General features: G+C 37.8%; 1 protein-coding gene across 1 annotated transcript in view; it reads right to left on the bottom strand.

Moving 5' to 3' along the window:
- The window catches only part of rtn4r (reticulon 4 receptor), an 88,878-nt gene extending 75,476 nt beyond the window's left edge, over nucleotides 1–13,402 (bottom strand). Inside the window, exon 1 of the mRNA XM_058774641.1 lies at nucleotides 12,950–13,402. Coding sequence (XP_058630624.1) covers nucleotides 12,950–12,971 — 22 coding nt within the window. The 5' untranslated portion in view covers nucleotides 12,972–13,402. The remainder of the gene's footprint in view (nucleotides 1–12,949) is intronic.
- Between the last annotated feature and the right edge of the window lie 3,998 nt (nucleotides 13,403–17,400).

Below are 17,400 nucleotides of genomic sequence, written 5' to 3'. Positions count from 1 at the left end.
TAAGTAAAATTTCTCTGAAGTATATTCCCATTCATATTCACAATTTTGAGCACTCCAGGGTGATTATGAGCATGACATTATCCAGCCATGGGCTCCTGTTTCACAGAAATAAATAGGAGGGAAAACAAAGCCCAAATTCCCTTAATCATCCATCACAATGAGAAAAACCAAAGAATATATTTCTGATGTGCAGCAAAAGATAATTGAGCTTCACAAATTAGTGAAGTGGCTTTAAGAAAAGAGCTAGAGCAGTGAAAATGACCATTCCCACCATCAGGGCAATAATTAAGAATTTCCAATCAACATAAAATGTTACAAAACTGCCTGGAAGAGGACCGTGTGTCTATCGTCCTAATGCATGGTGAGAAGGAGAGTTTGAGTGGCTAAAGTCTCTCCAAGGACCACAGCTGGAGAATTGCAGAAAATAGTTGAGTCTCAGGGTCAGAAAATCTCTAAAAAAAAATTGTTAAACAGCACCTAAATCACCACATGTGGTTTGGGAGGGTTTCAAGAAAAATTCTCCTAGCTCATCCAAAAACAAACTCCAGCATATTCAGTAATCAGACACGACTGGGACTTCAAATGGCACTGGCTTCTATGGTCAGATGGATTCAAATACCAACAGATAAAAAATCAATAAGTGACTGACTCTGTTAGAAATCTTATAATGGGCCATGTTTGGATCTTCCAAACGTACAATAATCCAAACACAAACCTCAAAAACAACACAAAAATGGGTCACTAAGCACAAAACCAAGCTTCTGCTATGGCCATTCCAGTCCTCTGTCCTGAACCCTGTAGAAAATGAGTGGTGAACTGAAGAGAAGAAGCACCAACATGAAGCTGGGAATCTAAAGGGTCTGGAGTGATTCTGGATGAAGGAATGGTCTCTGTTCTCTTGTCAGGTGTTCTCTAACCTCATCAGGCATTATAGGAGAAGATTTAGAGCTGTTAAACTGGCAAATGGAGGTTTCAAAAAGTATTGAATAAAAGGGTGCCATTAATTGTGGCCAATGTGTATTATAGAAAAACATTTATTTCATAATGATATTTCCCCCCATTTAAAATTTTTATTATCCAATGAAAGGTTAGATTTTTGTGAATTTAAAAAAATAATAAAAGATCAAAAGGATTAACAATACAGATTAATTTTCACATCCTTCTTTGATCATATTTACCAAGGATGCCAATATTTTTGGCCATGACTGTATATATATACACACACCCAATTCCAAAAAAGTTGGGACACTGTACAAATTGTGAATAAAAACAGAATGCAATGATGTGGAAGTTTCAAATTTCAATATTTTATTCAGAATACAACATAGATGACATATCAAATGTTTAAACTGAGAAAATGTATCATTTTAAGGGAAAAATAAGTTGATTTTAAATTTCATGGCACCAACACATCTCAAAAAAGTTGGGACAAGGCCATGTTTACCACTGTGTGGCATCCCCTCTTCTTTTTATAACAGTCTGCAAACGTCTGGGGACTGAGGAGACAAGTTGCTCAAGTTTAGGAATAGGAATGTTGTCCCACTCTTGTCTAATACAGGCTTCTAGTTGCTCAACTGTCTTAGGTCTTCTTTGTCGCATCTTCCTCTTTATGATGCGCCAAATGTTTTCTATGGGTGAAAGATCTGGACTGCAGGCTGGCCATTTCAGTACCCGGATCCTTCTTCTATGCAGCCATGATGTTGTAATTGATGCAGTATGTGGTCTGGCATTGTCATGTTGGAAAATGCAAGGTCTTCCCTGAAAGAGACAACGTCTGGATGGGAGCATATGTTGTTCTAGAACTTGGATATACCTTTCAGCATTGATGGTGCTTTTCCAGATGTGTAAGCTGCCCATGCCACACGCACTCATGCAACCCCATACCATCAGAGATGCAGGCTTCTGAACTGAGCGCTGATAACAACTTGGGTTGTCCTTGTCCTCTTTAGTCCGGATGACATGGCATCCCAGTTTTCCAAAAAGAACTTCAAATTTTGATTCGTCTGACCACAGAACAGTTTTCCACTTTGCCACAGTCCATTTTAAATGAGCCTTGGCCCAGAGAAAACGCCTGCGCTTCTGGATCATGTTTAGATATGGCTTCTTTTTTGACCTATAGAGTTTTAGCCGGCAACGGCGAATGTTTTCTGGAAGTATTCCTGAGCCCATGTTGTGATTTCCATTACAGTAGCATTCCTGTATGTGATGCGGTGCCGTCTAAGGGCCCGAAGATCACGGGCATCCAGTATGGTTTTCCGGCCTTGACCCTTACGCACAGAGATTGTTCCAGATTCTCTGAATCTTTGGATGATATTATGGACTGTAGATGATGATAACTTCAAACTCTTTGCAATTTTTCTCTGAGAAACTCCTTTCTGATATTGCTCCACTACTTTTCGCCGCAGCATTGGGGGAATTGGTGATCCTCTTCCCATCTTGACTTCTGAGAGACACTGTCACTCTGAGAGGCTCTTTTTATACCCAATCATGTTGCCAATTGACCTAATAAGTTGCAAATTGGTCCTCCAGCTGTTCCTTATATGTACATTTAACTTTTCCGGCCTCTTATTGCTACCTGTCCCAACTTTTTTGGAATGTGTAGCTCTCATGAAATCCAAAATGAGCCAATATTTGGCATGACATTTCAAAATGTCTTACTTTCAACATTTGATATGTTATCTATATTCTATTGTGAATAAAATATAAGTTTATGAGATTTGTAAATTATTGCATTCCTTTTTTATTCACAATTTGTACAGCCTCCCAACTGTATGTATATATATATATATATATATATATATATATATATATATATATATATATATGTATATATATATATATATAGGCTTTCTGACCTCAAGACTCAACTAATGTGATCCTTGGAGAGTCTTTGGCCACTCAAACTCTCCTCCTCAGCGTGCATTAGGATGATATAGACACATGTCCTCTTCCAGGCAGATTTGTAACATCTTTAGTTGATTGGAACCTCTTAATTATTGCCCTGATTGTGGAAATGGGGATTTTCAATGCTTTAGCTCTTTTCTTACAACCACTTTCTAGTTTGTGAAGCTCAACAATTTTGTTCTGCACATCAGAACTATACTCCTTGTGATGGATGATTTAGGGAATTTGGCCTTTGTGTTCCTCATATTCATAATTCTGTGGAACAGGAAACATGGCTGGAAAATTTCTTGCTCTTAGTCACCCTGGTGTGCTAAAAAAAAATATGAATGGGAATATACTTCAGAGATATTTTACTCATAAGAATTTCTAGGGCTGCCAATAATTGTGGCCAACATGCACTGGAGAAACCCATTTTTCATCATGAGGTTTTTACTGTACTTTTGACCTTGGTGCACATAAAATTCCGCCAAGATCAAATACATTTACATCGTCATGTACATTACCATGCCAATCCCTCCGAGAGTTGTCATGACAGATATATAAATATACATACTTACTATGATTTTTGTCATACCACACTTTCCAAGTGTAGGAAATATAACATTTTTTACACAGAATAATAACATTTGGAACTCTGGTATTAAAAATTGCAGAATGCATTTATATAAAATGTAACATAACGGCCCAACACCATCATGCCAGTCCTCAAAGATTTAATTTCTCCCCAATTTCAAATTGAAAGTTGCTCTAGTTTCATTCCATGCTATAGCTCAAAGCATTTTAATAGTCAAAAGCTGCCACGAGTGAGAAGTTATAGCAGCCGGTAACACCATTTCATACCTTTAAGCATGACTTCTAAGCTTATTTTGCTAAGAATAACTTCAAATTTAACAATATTTTCATTCTGTCATACACAACACATCCCATGTCGCCGAAAGATTGCAAAGCATCATTAAACTGCATCTGTAAAGGTCACTCGATTGATGCGGTTTGGTCATTCTGCTGAACACAGAGCTCGTCTGATGCAATAGTATGTGAGATTACCTGAATAAATGAAGCTATTGCAGTGGATTCAGTTCATTTAGTGGGATTTGATGAGTGTCTATTGAGTCTCTCACCACGCCTTTTCACACTATGCACGATGGAATTATTTATTAATTTTTTAGGGCAAAACTGAATCCGCCAATGTTGCATAATTCAGCATTAGCCACATACAGCTTGACAGTTTGAAGCCCACAACAGGAAGCTGGTATTTTCAGTATCCTTCTTCATTTTTTTCCAATGTGTTTCCATCATTCTGCAATCCATACAATTACATAATGTGTCAAGGACAAACCCACACAAAAATTGCTCTAGCATTTCTCTTTCATAGCTCATGAGACTTAAGTAACATATTTAGAAAATTACATTATCAGAAATATCCCTCTTAAAAAAAAAGGACAAGTTGAGTTAATGTTGAAATCTCATATAAATCGGATCTCATTTTGAGAAACGTGCACATTTGAGATTACTAGGGGCTTTTTCATAGAAATCTGAGACAGGAGCAAAAATCATTAGGGCTGCCACTAATGACTATTTTTATTTCGATTAATCTATCAACTAATTTATTGATTAATCTAAACTAAGGTGGCTGAGAGAGCTCAACGCACTTCAAATAGCATTTGCAGTGTGTTGTAAAATTGACAAAGTTGTTTTCTTAATTTGCAGGCGTTTTATATATATATGGTATATATAATAATAATAAAATTATAATAAAAAAAAAAAAAAAACTTTTTAAAGGAGTATTTACCAGAAATATTATTTACAAGAATTTATTTAGGAGAAAAATGTAAATGTGCAGTATTTCTTTAAAAAAATAATAATAATAATAATAATAATACCCCCTTTTTATAAAATCAATTAATTGGCAATGCTTTTGATTATTCAGATTTAATGGAACCATTAAAATGTAATCCGGAAAATAATGGAAAACAGAATTTGGTAAAGATAAAAGTGTAAAAGTCAATTAATTAGACAGGCTTTTTGATTAATAAAATTTTATTTAACCATTAAAACGTCTCGGTTACGTATGTAACCCTCGTTCCCTGAAGGAGGGAACGGAGACGTCACGTCGGATGACTGACGAAATTGGGATCTCGCCAGAGAGACCAATCCACTTCGAGTGTAACTAAACGAGCCAATGGGCATTGGCATGCGATCATTGCATCCAGCTGCCGCTGATCACAGCATGAGAATAAGAGGCAGCAGGTGCACCGCATTAATTCATGCTTTCGCTGAGGAGCCGAGCCGGAGCTCAGCAGTGTTACAGCGACTGTGGCGACGGGACGTGACATCTCCGTTCCCTCCTTCAGGGAACGAAGGTTGCATACTTAACCGAGGCGTTCCATTTCAATCAGTTACTCCGAATCACGTCCGATGACCGACGAAATTGGGATCCCTACCAAAGTGTCACAGAAGCTGGTTTGGCGGGGGCCTGGACGGCCTGGGCGTCGCAGGGGGGTGCCCACGGCAATGAGCAGGCTGAGGGGTTGCTGCAGGGGTGGAAGCAGCAGGTTTCCTCCGGCGCATAATGTGCTTAATCGCCTCAGTCTGCTTCTATGCTGCCGAGAACTGCTGGGCAAAGCTCTCGACAGCGTCGCCGAAGAGGCCAGTCTGTGACATGGGAGCATTCAGGAACTGTACCTTCTCCTGCTCCTTCATGTCAGCGAGACATAGCCAGAGATGGCGCTCCTGGACCACTAGCATGGACATCACATGACCCAGAGACTGTGTGATCACCTTCGTCGCTAGAAGCGCGAGGTCCGTCGCAGCACGCAGCTCATGTAGAACCGCCAGGTCGTGACGGGCTTTGGCCTGGTGGACCTGCAGTAACGCCATGGCGTGGAGGGCAGAAGCTGCCTCCCCACAGGCTCAATAAGCACTACCAGTTAGACCTGATGAATACTTACAGGCCCGTGAGGGGAGAAACGGGTCACCCCGCAGGGTGGTAGCGGCTGTTGGACATAGTTGCATGGCCACAGACCGCTCCACCGAGGGGATGCCTGCGTACCCCAAAGCGGCTCTACCATCTAGGGTGGTGAGGGGGGAGGAGCTACAAGATTTGTTTCGGGCAGTGAAAGGTGCCTTCCACGATCTTGTGAGCTCCTCATGCACTTCCGGGAAGAATGGCACCGAGAAGTGCATGACACTGCTACCACACCCGAAGGGGGCAACGCAGCCGGGTCGTCACCCCCGGAGAGAGAGGGCTCGCCCTCCGATGCAGCGATCGACATCTGGTCGTCAGAGGGGGCACCGAAGGAAACGCGTGGTGCACTCTGTCCAGCAGAGGGCCCAGCGCGCTCCTTTGGCAGCTCCACCAGCTGCGGAGTGCTTGAGGGGTGAGTAACTCCTCTTGGGGAAGCCCTCACTGTCACCCTCAAATCACCTCTGACTCCACCGGACACAGCGCCACCCCGGGTGCCAGGACGAACACTGGATCGCGGCAGAGGGACTCCGCCATGTTTGACAGAGCAGAGTCTATTATGCAACTCCGAGATGGTCATGTCCCCACAAGAAGAACATGAACCATCCACAAAAGCTTCCTCAGCGTGCTGAATGCCCAGACACGTGAGGCAGCGATCGTGACCGTCCTGAGGCACCAGGAAACGACCACACCCAGAAACGCACGGTTGATAAGACATCTTTAAAAAGACGCGATCACCCGTGTTACTCTTTTAGAGAAATTGCTCTTTCAGAGAAATGCTCTTTTAGTGCTGAAGCACATCGGGGAGCTGGTTACCGCACACTCCGAGTGTGGCTGTCAGCAGAAGTCAAACTTTCTCTCCCGCCCGACATGACCACCGCTGCTGCGCCATAATGCCCGCACTCGCTCGCAGAACTCTCTCTGTGGAAGTGGAGAGCAGTAGCTTCAACCACTACTACTTGGCTCCGAAGCGAAAGGATGAATTAATGTGGTGCACCTGCTGCCTCTTATACTCACGCTGTGATCAGCGGCAGCTGGATGCAATGATCGCATGCTAATGCCCATTGGCTAGTTTAGTTACACTCGAAGTGGATTGGTCTCTCTGGTGAGATCCCAATTTCGTCGGTCATCCAATGTGACTTGGAGTGACCGACTGAAAGGGAACAGAGTATATAAAAATGAAAATGAAAAAAAAAAAAAAAGAATTTAGAAATTAAACGGATTTCATAGCACCTTATAATTATAATTTTATTTAAAAACATATATAATATAAAATACATATATAATAGCAATGAGGCAATAATAATTAGTTCAAATAAATTATCAAAAGCAAGAAATCATACATAATGTAAAATACATAATATATATTATATATATTATAAACTGTTATATTATAATATTATTATATTATAAAATATTATAAACAATAGAGCTAATGCACATTACGCATTACAACAAAGCAGGAGGCGCCAACAGCCTGACGATTGTTTTTACACATTACTGTGCGATCTAATCCTAGTTTAATACTGACCGAGCACCATTTCATTCAAATGTCCACTTAATCTTTAGGACAGAAATGCTATAGCCACTGTAATTAAATTAATATGTGGACATCAAAACGTGAGGGTTTGAGCTTTTATTCTGAAACCGCGATGTATTCTCCTGTGTTTGCGTAGATTTATAAATGATTTACCTTACAAATCTGATGAAATGGCGCACGTTGCGTCCCAGATGAATGTTATAATAAACACAAACTCACAACACCATGCAGAAATGGAGTTTGAGATGCTCCACACATGTAAATGATAACAGTTCCTGTGGAACTACTGTGAACGCTGTGTGACACACGTACGTAACCTACACGCATGTAAATAATTAAAGCACATATACTGTATTAGAACTGCATCACATATAATGATTTAATTAAATCGTAGCGTTTGTGAATTCACAATTATGCTTAATTATGATTTTTAAATGGGTTTAATATATTATGCAGCCTTGGAAAACAGTCTAATAATGTGTTTTATGGATTCTCGTATGTGAAATGTGCCACTTCCGGTATTTTGCCGGTTAGACAGCGCGAGCAAAATGAAGTTGAGGATTTAAAAAAATGTATTAGTTGAATAAAATAGACGAATCGCAACAGCCCTAAAAATCATCTTACTATTTCATCTTACTTATGAAACACTTGTGAGAGAAGGTACTGTCTTTCCCTCAGGAAAGAAAAGTGAAATGCATATATACATCTGGGTTTTATGTTTGTTGATATTAACATATTATTATTTCTTCTTATAGCTGTTGTTGTTCTACATGAATGCAATCAATTTACTCTCCATCCTTTAAATCCTCAATGACTCATTCATACTTCCCATCTATTCAATAAGGTGCAGCTTTTCCTGTCTCTCCTCTTGTTGATTGTTGATAATGCAGCCATCTCAACAACTCACTCTGAGCAAACGTGGTTCATACTTACAGGAGAGATAATAATTAGACATGATCTTTCTAATAATGGCCTCCTTTATATTGCTGTCAAAAGCCAAGAGGCTGATTTGATTTTGTTTACATACAGAAATCCAAAGTAAATTGAATAATGTCATCGTGAATTATTCTTGATTCTACCTGGATACATCTTGCTTCAGCTGTTTCTACACATTAAATGCAATATTTAGCGCTCAGTTTGAGGTCAGCCGTCACTCAGAATGCTATTCGGCAGAAACATGGAAAGTCCACTGACCTTGATAACTTCACTCCCAAAAATACACAGCAGGAAAATTCAGCTGCTTTCTGTACAAGAACCAATTTGTTGCCTTGCAACATATATATACCTATTTTCACATGCATAAAAATACATATGTAAACTAATATATATATATATATATATATATATACAGTATATCTATATATATATATACTGTATATACATACACTTTAATTTAGTTATATATATAATTAAATATAATGTATATTTTCTTTAATAATGATTATTTTACTATTTTATATGGAGAGAGAACATAAAACATAAAATATATAAACAAATAATTAAATAAAATATATTGAATACAAATAATATATTAACTGATTTACATATTTATACACACATAAATATAGTAATGTAGGTAGCAACTGATTGTTTTCCTATTTTACTTTTTTATAGATTAAAAATTTATTTAAATTGAATAAAACAGTTTTTAAAATAAAAAAAAAATTAAAAACAAAACATAATTAAAAAAATAACTTCAAACTACAATACAGGAAAAAAAATAACACTTGAAAATCAAGTGCAATATCAAGCAGACTTTATTTGTTGACAGTGACGCTCTCAACATTAAACCTCTGAACAAACAGACTGCACACGTCATTGCACACAATTGGAAAAATATCACCAAGTCCTACCATGATCTTTGAAATCCCAGCACGATCCAGACCACAGAAAGTCTGATTCATCCTACGTCAACCCATGCGACTTCATAACAGCTGATACCCTTTTTTACACACCTGTGAGTAGCAGATGAAGCTCTGTATCAGAGAGACCTCTCAGCAGAACGAGCCTCCCTCCAACAGAGCCACTCTGTGAGTCTGCTGCTCTCTGCCATGTATTCCGATCATCCACATCATTTGGTTGATAATAGGAGACTGGAGTGGAAATGGCTTGTTTGCTGTCTGTGTAAATATGGATGGTTCTGAAGAGGGTCTTGTTTAGAGTGACAGTCTGAGGGAAAGTTATAAGACAAAGCTTTATACTAAAACCTCACCACAATGAATTAGCTCTCTGTGTTGGAGAGCTGCAGGCTGGAATATTTTCAGCAATTTTAATGTGTTTTTCCATTGACTGGAAGGAAATGGAATCTTTACAGCTGCCTTTCTGAAACCTCTTGGAGAAAAACCCTCTTCAGACATTGACTCAAGACACAAGCAGACCTGCAGACCCAGTAGCTACAAGCTTAACACACACACATCTCTCTATTAACAATGCCTTCTAACTGAAATGCATACTTTCTATAGACAACCAAGTTCACCAGGTTTCTGCTTTGGTATTAGGTGTTGATTTTTATAATCCGCTACCGACAGGGTATAGTAAGATTACAATACAATAGATGCACATTCCTCAAAACTTGCATCAATAGCATTGGTGATTATGATGTCAAACCTGGTTGGTTACACCTAAAGAAGCCATGTTTGATGTGAAAGCAAGTGCAAATGAAAAGTGAAGAGTTTGAGCAGATGGGAAGATTTTCCAGTGGATAAATATATAATTCTTTTTATGACTCCAGACTTCTTAGTGCATATTAAGTCAGATGGTTTATGCAGCTTTTATCTTTGTTTCAGAGATTGACAGCCATGTCACTATAAACTTGCTGTAGCTAATGACTACTTTGATAATTGATTAATTAATTCATATTTCTTTCAATAATCAGGTTTAAAAAAATCTGTATTTTAATGAAATATAGAATTTCATTTGTACAACAACAATGTGCAACCTGGAGTCTTTATAGATACCAGAACCATTTAAATGAATTTAAATGACTACATTATAATGAGCTGGAAAACATTCATAAAAGCACAAACATTTCCTATTTTTGTGCTACTGAAAAAACTAGTGTAGGAATAATTTTCTCTATAGTAGACATTCCTAGTAATTTTCAGAGTTAATTACAAAGAAACAGCAAGTAACATTTAATTAAACTTGACATTTTGAAATGCAAAAACTGAAATAGTATTTTCTTGTAAAACATACTTTAATAATAATTTTATTACAATGTGAGTAAATAGTAATGCCAGGGTTTTTTTTCCCATTTAAGCAAGAGAGAGGCACTGTAAACTCCATGCTGTTGTTCACTCATTCTGAAATGAATCAGATCACTGTATGGTTGACTACTGTTTAAAAGGGGCAAAAGTGAGACAAACAAAGAAAATGAGAGAGAAAAAGCTTTCTGAGTGGGCTGTCTGTCGCCACTCAACACAGTCTTGCTCTAGCTTTAATTACAGGATCCACAGCAAAAACAAAAACAGACGTCATTTATCATCCTCATATCAATACCTCCACACAACACAGTACGGAAATGAAGACGCCTTATTCATTTTCTTCTCCTCCTCTCCTTCCCTCTCTCAACCCCCAGCAAATCCATCTGCACGACTAGACTACCCCTCTTTCTCATCCTTAACGCTCTCCGTCTCACTATGATGGAATATTTAATGTGTTTTCAGTTCAATCAGGTTAGCAGAGCGAGGCGGGAGGGGCCACGGATACCCAATGGGTCCAAACAGTGAGAAGGACGAGTCCATCTGGCATCCTAAACAACATCACAACTCCTGTGAGAAAGCACACTGTGAGGGGAGGCACAATATGGTCATGCGTGAAACACTGCATAACCTTTTTTTTTTTTTTCACTTGAGTTCCCGCAATACCTTTTGCATTGTGGCAGAGAAAGCATCTAGAGTGCATTGCACTTGCTGGATGAGAGTTGTGCAGTGTGCTGTTTCCATCCATAGAGCTTTACGGATTTAGTCACTGCTGTATAGGGTGGAGCACTGCTGCTTTTCAGCACCTCCCAAAGCTTCTTGCGATATTGCGATGTGATCTTTAGTTAGAGCTGCACACAGATGCAAGCAAAACAAACATCGTCAATGCTTTGTTTAATCCTAATTAGACCAGGGATAATGCAGTACAAATGTGTTTCAACCATTTCTACAGTGCCCTAATAAAGCTCTGCTGTCCTCTTTGGGTTGAAAACAGCAAAACAGGAAGCTGAACTCGGCTCTCAGTCTTCATGTTCTTGATTTCAGCACCATGGACAGTGTCTTTCTTGATGTAGAATGTTAACCAAATGTGATAAAATGAATAAAAAAAATAAGTCTCAAAATGGATCAAAAATAGATTTTTTTGATTTTACTATTTATTTTTGAGATTACATACTATATTTGTTATATAAGATATTCATAAGCATTTCGGATATATTATGAGCTGAACATACTCCTTTTTAGTTACATGTGCTGAATTCTAATGACTAAAGTCAGCATATTCATCAACATCATGTTCATTCTCCTTTAAAGGAATGCACAAAGGCTATCAATATTTTATTTATTTTTTTAATAAAAATTAAAACTTTTTCATATTTATTTATTCACTTTTATTTTACTATAGGATACAGATGAGAAAAACGCTGTAGATGTAATATTAGCATCCCTTTCTTCAGATACTGGTACTATTAAGACAAAATGTTCAAATATATATTCTCATTTGATCACTGTATAATAAATTAAATCAAACACCAACCACAGAAACAGAACTAAACCCGCAACTATCAATTACCAACAACAACTATTTACAATCCTTATAAGCTCCCATTCATTGTCCAGGCCTCCGTTGTTAAATATTTGGGTGTAAAAGCCAATGGCCACTCCCCCATACATCATATGCAAATAAGTAGACAAGACCGCAGATGATACAACTCAGATTGACTTCAACTAGTCTACTTGACAAAACACATGGGCATATCTGAAACCTACCTATGATTAGTGTCGAAAATAAGACGCATATTTAAAAGTGATAAGAAAGAATGAAAGTTACAACCATTTACTTCAATTTTCTCTCTGCATCAACAACGGCAACAGTCTCGCCTCCGTTAGGAAACTACTAACCAACCTCGACCGTGAGCAAACTACCCTGCTTAAACCTACTCTAGATAGCCTACTCAAGCTCGCGCAACCCTTCAGGAACGCGCATTAACGAGTTGAGAAACACGTTTAAGCTCGTGCCAAGCCAAAGCAACTGTGATCCTTCCTGACAGGTTGTTTTCAGCGGGACAGACTGTCTGTTTGCGACGCGTCAAACTAGAACGCGTTTTAAACGAAGCGTCGCGAAGTGTACGGCAGTATGAAATTATCGTTTTTAGGGACAGTTCTGAATATATGACCAAACCGGTGCAATATGTACCGGGAATCAAGCACATAACACCTTTCACGTCCGTGACAGACATTTGGGGATGCGCGTTGCGTATAGATGCGGCAGTTAAACTATGTATAATAATTAATCAACAACGAATTCAACAAATATAACTTTTTAAAACGATTTCCGTGACTTACCCTCAACAATTAAAGTCTTCATGTTTTACGAATAATTCCAGTAAATGAGTAATCCCAGAAAGAGGTCCCCGTTGGTCTGGAGAAGATGGTGTTTTCCTCGCTATGGTAAATTTTAATAATTTGCAAACCTCACGGAAGATGAACCACCATCATCCCTGCCGTTCAAACTTTACCCGACGGTCGCCGTACAGGCGCGGGACGGAGAGCAGCGTCTCCCGGTGGTTCCTCTCTCAGTCATTTGGGCAGAGACACAATCACAGTAACATCCAAACTCAAAGATCTGCTGCTCACTGCCGACTGCCGAGAGCGGGCGAAAGTCACACTGGAAGGGGGAGAAACTACTGGCGGGATGAATCCATTTCGGCTGTACGCAACATTTCCGGTGAAAGCAGAAGTATTCCAACGATCCGAGTCGGTGTCCGTGCAGCCGCGCGAGAGGAACGGAAAGAGGCAGTGGCGACGCGCGCGTAAGAGAGAGAGTGAAGGGTGTGTGTGTGTGTGTGCAGAGAGGGGGAGGGTGTGTGTGTGTGGGGGGGGGGGGGGCTTAGAGATAAATATACGGGTCTTTTTTTTTTCTTTTTTTTAACACATCAACACAAATGATGTAAGATTTCAATGAAAACAATTATATGGAAAAGTCTCCAGTTTGTGTCAACCGTTAAATAAATAAACAAATAAATAGATAGATGAATAAATAAATAAAAATCAAGAGATCCTCATCAAATATAATCATCTTTTTTATTACTTTGTATGCCAGCATTAAATTGTCTCAGTTTACCTTAAAACATTTCACATTTACATTTAGCAGACGCTTTTATCCAAAGCGACTTACAGGATATACATTTTTATTTTATTTATTTTTTTATCAGCATGCCTGTTCCCTAAATTGAACCCGCGACCTTTTGCGCTGTTAACGCAATGCTCTACCACTGAGCCACAGGAACACCTTAAAATGGCACAATGCAGTCAATTAACATACATTATTTAGGCTATGCAAAATGTTTAGAAAGTACTTTAGAATTAATGAAAATCACTAACGTGAAACTGTTTCATAGAACCATCCCTATATTGATAATGTTTTTATCAAGATAAGATCTTGGGATTCTATTGTCTTCTTTATATTTCTGTATTTTTTTTTTTTATTTATTTATTTTATTATTCATTTAGTTTTGTTGTTTTCAGTACATTTTAAAGTACTTGACTTCTCTTAAATTGTAATTTCACAATACTGTACCCTGATAATCATAAAAAATAAAGCCTTAATTGAACTGAATATAAACAAACAAACAAATGACAGAAAGGGAAAGGGTATTGTGGGGTTGCTTAGAAAAAGATAGAGAGAGACAGAGAGAGATGAATGTTTTATAGCACAGGAGCAGGAATAGAGCACTAATGAATCTTTTATAGATTTCAGACGCTTTGACGCGCTTAGAATCCATTTGTATAAAACTAAAGCATTCCTGCTCATAAATACACACAGAATTATAAAAACAGAGGCCTGAGGACATGTAAACTTTTAGAAATCGCCTCTGCATTCATTTGACCTACACATCTTTGACCAACGCCATACAATCTCCATAATATACCAGGTATAGAAACAAAAAACAAATACCAACCAATTCCCTTGCCTTCAATTAACACACTGCTGCTGCTTCATGAATCAACTGTCTGGAAAAATGCAGAGGTAGGATAATCGTTTCTGTGATATATGAGATGTTCAAACGAGAAAGTTGACATTCGGGTTTGATGACTTTGAAGGCCTCTTATGTTACAATTACAAAAAGATCCAACCATATCCATCTGTTTTCTCACCTCACAGACTAATGATGTGAATTATCCACCGATTAGAAATGAAAAATTCAACATGTCAGAAGTGCAAAAAAATGAATTGCTTAAGATTCATCCAAAAGATTCACTTTTGCATTTCTCTTGGGGTAAAGTATTGCAAAGCTTTGTAAACATATGGCTTATATATATATATATATATATATATATATATATTTAATTTATAACAATAATACAAGATTTAAAAAAGAAAACAAAATGAATGATAATAAACATAGGAATCTTAATAATTAAAAGAGGAGCTCAGACTTTCTGCAAAATGTTTCCTTTTGGGTTCCCCAAGAAGAGAGTGAGTATTTCTGAGTAGTTATTTAATTTCAGGTGAACTTTTCCTTTAACAGTGTGCAAAGCGTTGCATTTAGTCTAACATCTGCATTTGTTGCATTTGTTTAACATCTGCATGCATTCATTTATATGTGGTTCCCATCATGCAATAGTGCACCATCCAACTAATTTTGTCTATATTCATTACCTTGAGGATTCTCCCAAGGTGTTTGTGCTGCATTTGAGATAGTGATTTAATACTGAGCAATAATTGAGCCTGTGGCTACCAACTACAATTAATGCTGGAGTGTAATATGGAGTCACAGAACGTGGAAGCAATATAATATGTAAACTTGAATAGTAGATGAAATTAGCATGTTAATTCACACACACAATAAAGTTATCAGGGATATTTTTTTTTGGGCAGAAGACGCCCCCCAGTGACCACAACAGATGGAGAAGTCTGTTTTGGATACTGATTCTCTCTCTCACTCATTGTATGTGGTCATATACGTCCTATAGTGGGGCATGTTTCCCAACAGTGGAAACCTTCTGTTAAATGACAAAGATGTGACAGAGATGCCTTTGGAATACAACATACTGCCTTAAAAATATAATCTTTCAATATATATGTAGCTAAAATTATGAGTGACTTAATTGATTTTTAGCTACACTGAAAAAGATTTGATTGGTGAAACAATTTTCACTCAGAAATTGATAGTAGACATAACTAATAATAATACAAATAATAATACAAAGAAACCACAATTTTGAAGTAGAAAAAAATATATTAAAACATTTACAAAATAACATACAACAGTGTGAAACTACTTAAAGAAATTGTATAAAACTGCAGCATGTAAGGTGCCTGAGACAACTTGCCCTAGTTTCACATTTATGAAAAATATTTAAATAATCATATACCTTGTCCTGAGAACAAAGAACAAAGTTCAAACTCTTCTACAGTCATCCTTCATTGTTTATTGACTCTTGCCTGACTGTATGTCATTGTATTCACTAATGTACTAACTAGAAAATGATCATAATCTTGAAATTTTAAATTGTGACATAGAAAAAAAAAAATGTGACTGTGACTGTTTTGAATTAAGTGATGATTATAATTAAGAAAACTTCCCGTTGTGACAACTAGCCAGGTCTCCCCTTGACAGAATAACTGAACCCTCATACTGCAGAAAGGATTTCGAAAAGAACATCAAATATGCACTTTTTTCTAAATGACTTCTTAAAGATTGTTTTAAATGCAAACATAAATTATGATGGCCACAATTTCAAACTAATCCCTTCTCAAGTCTTAAAGAGTTGAAGTGATAGAGCGGTTTTAAGAGGACAGAGAGAGAGCTTTCACGCTGGGAGCTTCTTTTAACTATTTCCATCACCCACGTCCAGAGCTTCCTGCAGGCTGTTAGTTTTATGTCAAATCACGAATCAAATTGTGTTAGTTAGAGATCCGCCTGCGTGCTGACATGTGAAGGAATCAGGATTGGTCAATATTTGCTCTGTGAATCATGCGGTTGGAGTGCATCTGAAGCTCACATGCTGCTTTTGTGAAAAGAAAATAAATAAATAAATCTGCAATTTTAAATCATATCACATGACACATAGTATGAAAATCTAATAAATTACATAAGCCTAAAATGCATGTAGTTCACATTGCTTTTTGAGCAGGATGGACAAACAGACAGACAAGTAGACAACACAGATGATAGAACAAAAGAAGGACAGACAGACAGACAGACAGACAGACAGACAAGTAGACAACACAGATGATAGAACAAAAGAAGGACAGACAGACAGACAGAGACAGAATGACAGAACAACTGAAAGAATGATAAAATAATAGAACAACATACAGACCGACAGATAGAATGAGAGACAAAAAGAATGATAGAACAATAAAAAGACTGACAGAATGATAGAACAACATACATACAGACAGACAGACAACATGATAGAATAACTGACAGAAAGAATGACAGAACAACAGCCAGAGAAGATAGAATGATAGAGAGAATGACAGAACAACAGCCAGAGAAGATAGAATGATAGAGAGAATGACAGACCAACAGGCAGAATGATAGATCAACAGACAGAGAAGACATAATGATAGAATAATAGAACAACGTACATACAGACAGAATGAATGACAGAACACAGACAGAGAAGATAGAATGATAGAATGACAGAAAGACAGTATGATAGAACAACGTACAGACAGAAAAATAGATAACAGACTGAAAGAATGACAGAACAACAGACAGACAGAAAGAATGACAGAACAACAGACACAGAATGATAAACAACATACAGGCAGACAGACAGAA

This window comes from Onychostoma macrolepis, chromosome 05 (genome assembly GCF_012432095.1).
Source record: "Onychostoma macrolepis isolate SWU-2019 chromosome 05, ASM1243209v1, whole genome shotgun sequence".
In the NCBI taxonomy this organism is placed as follows: Eukaryota; Metazoa; Chordata; class Actinopteri; order Cypriniformes; family Cyprinidae; genus Onychostoma; species Onychostoma macrolepis.
This window is presented reverse-complemented; position numbering and strand designations above follow the sequence as displayed.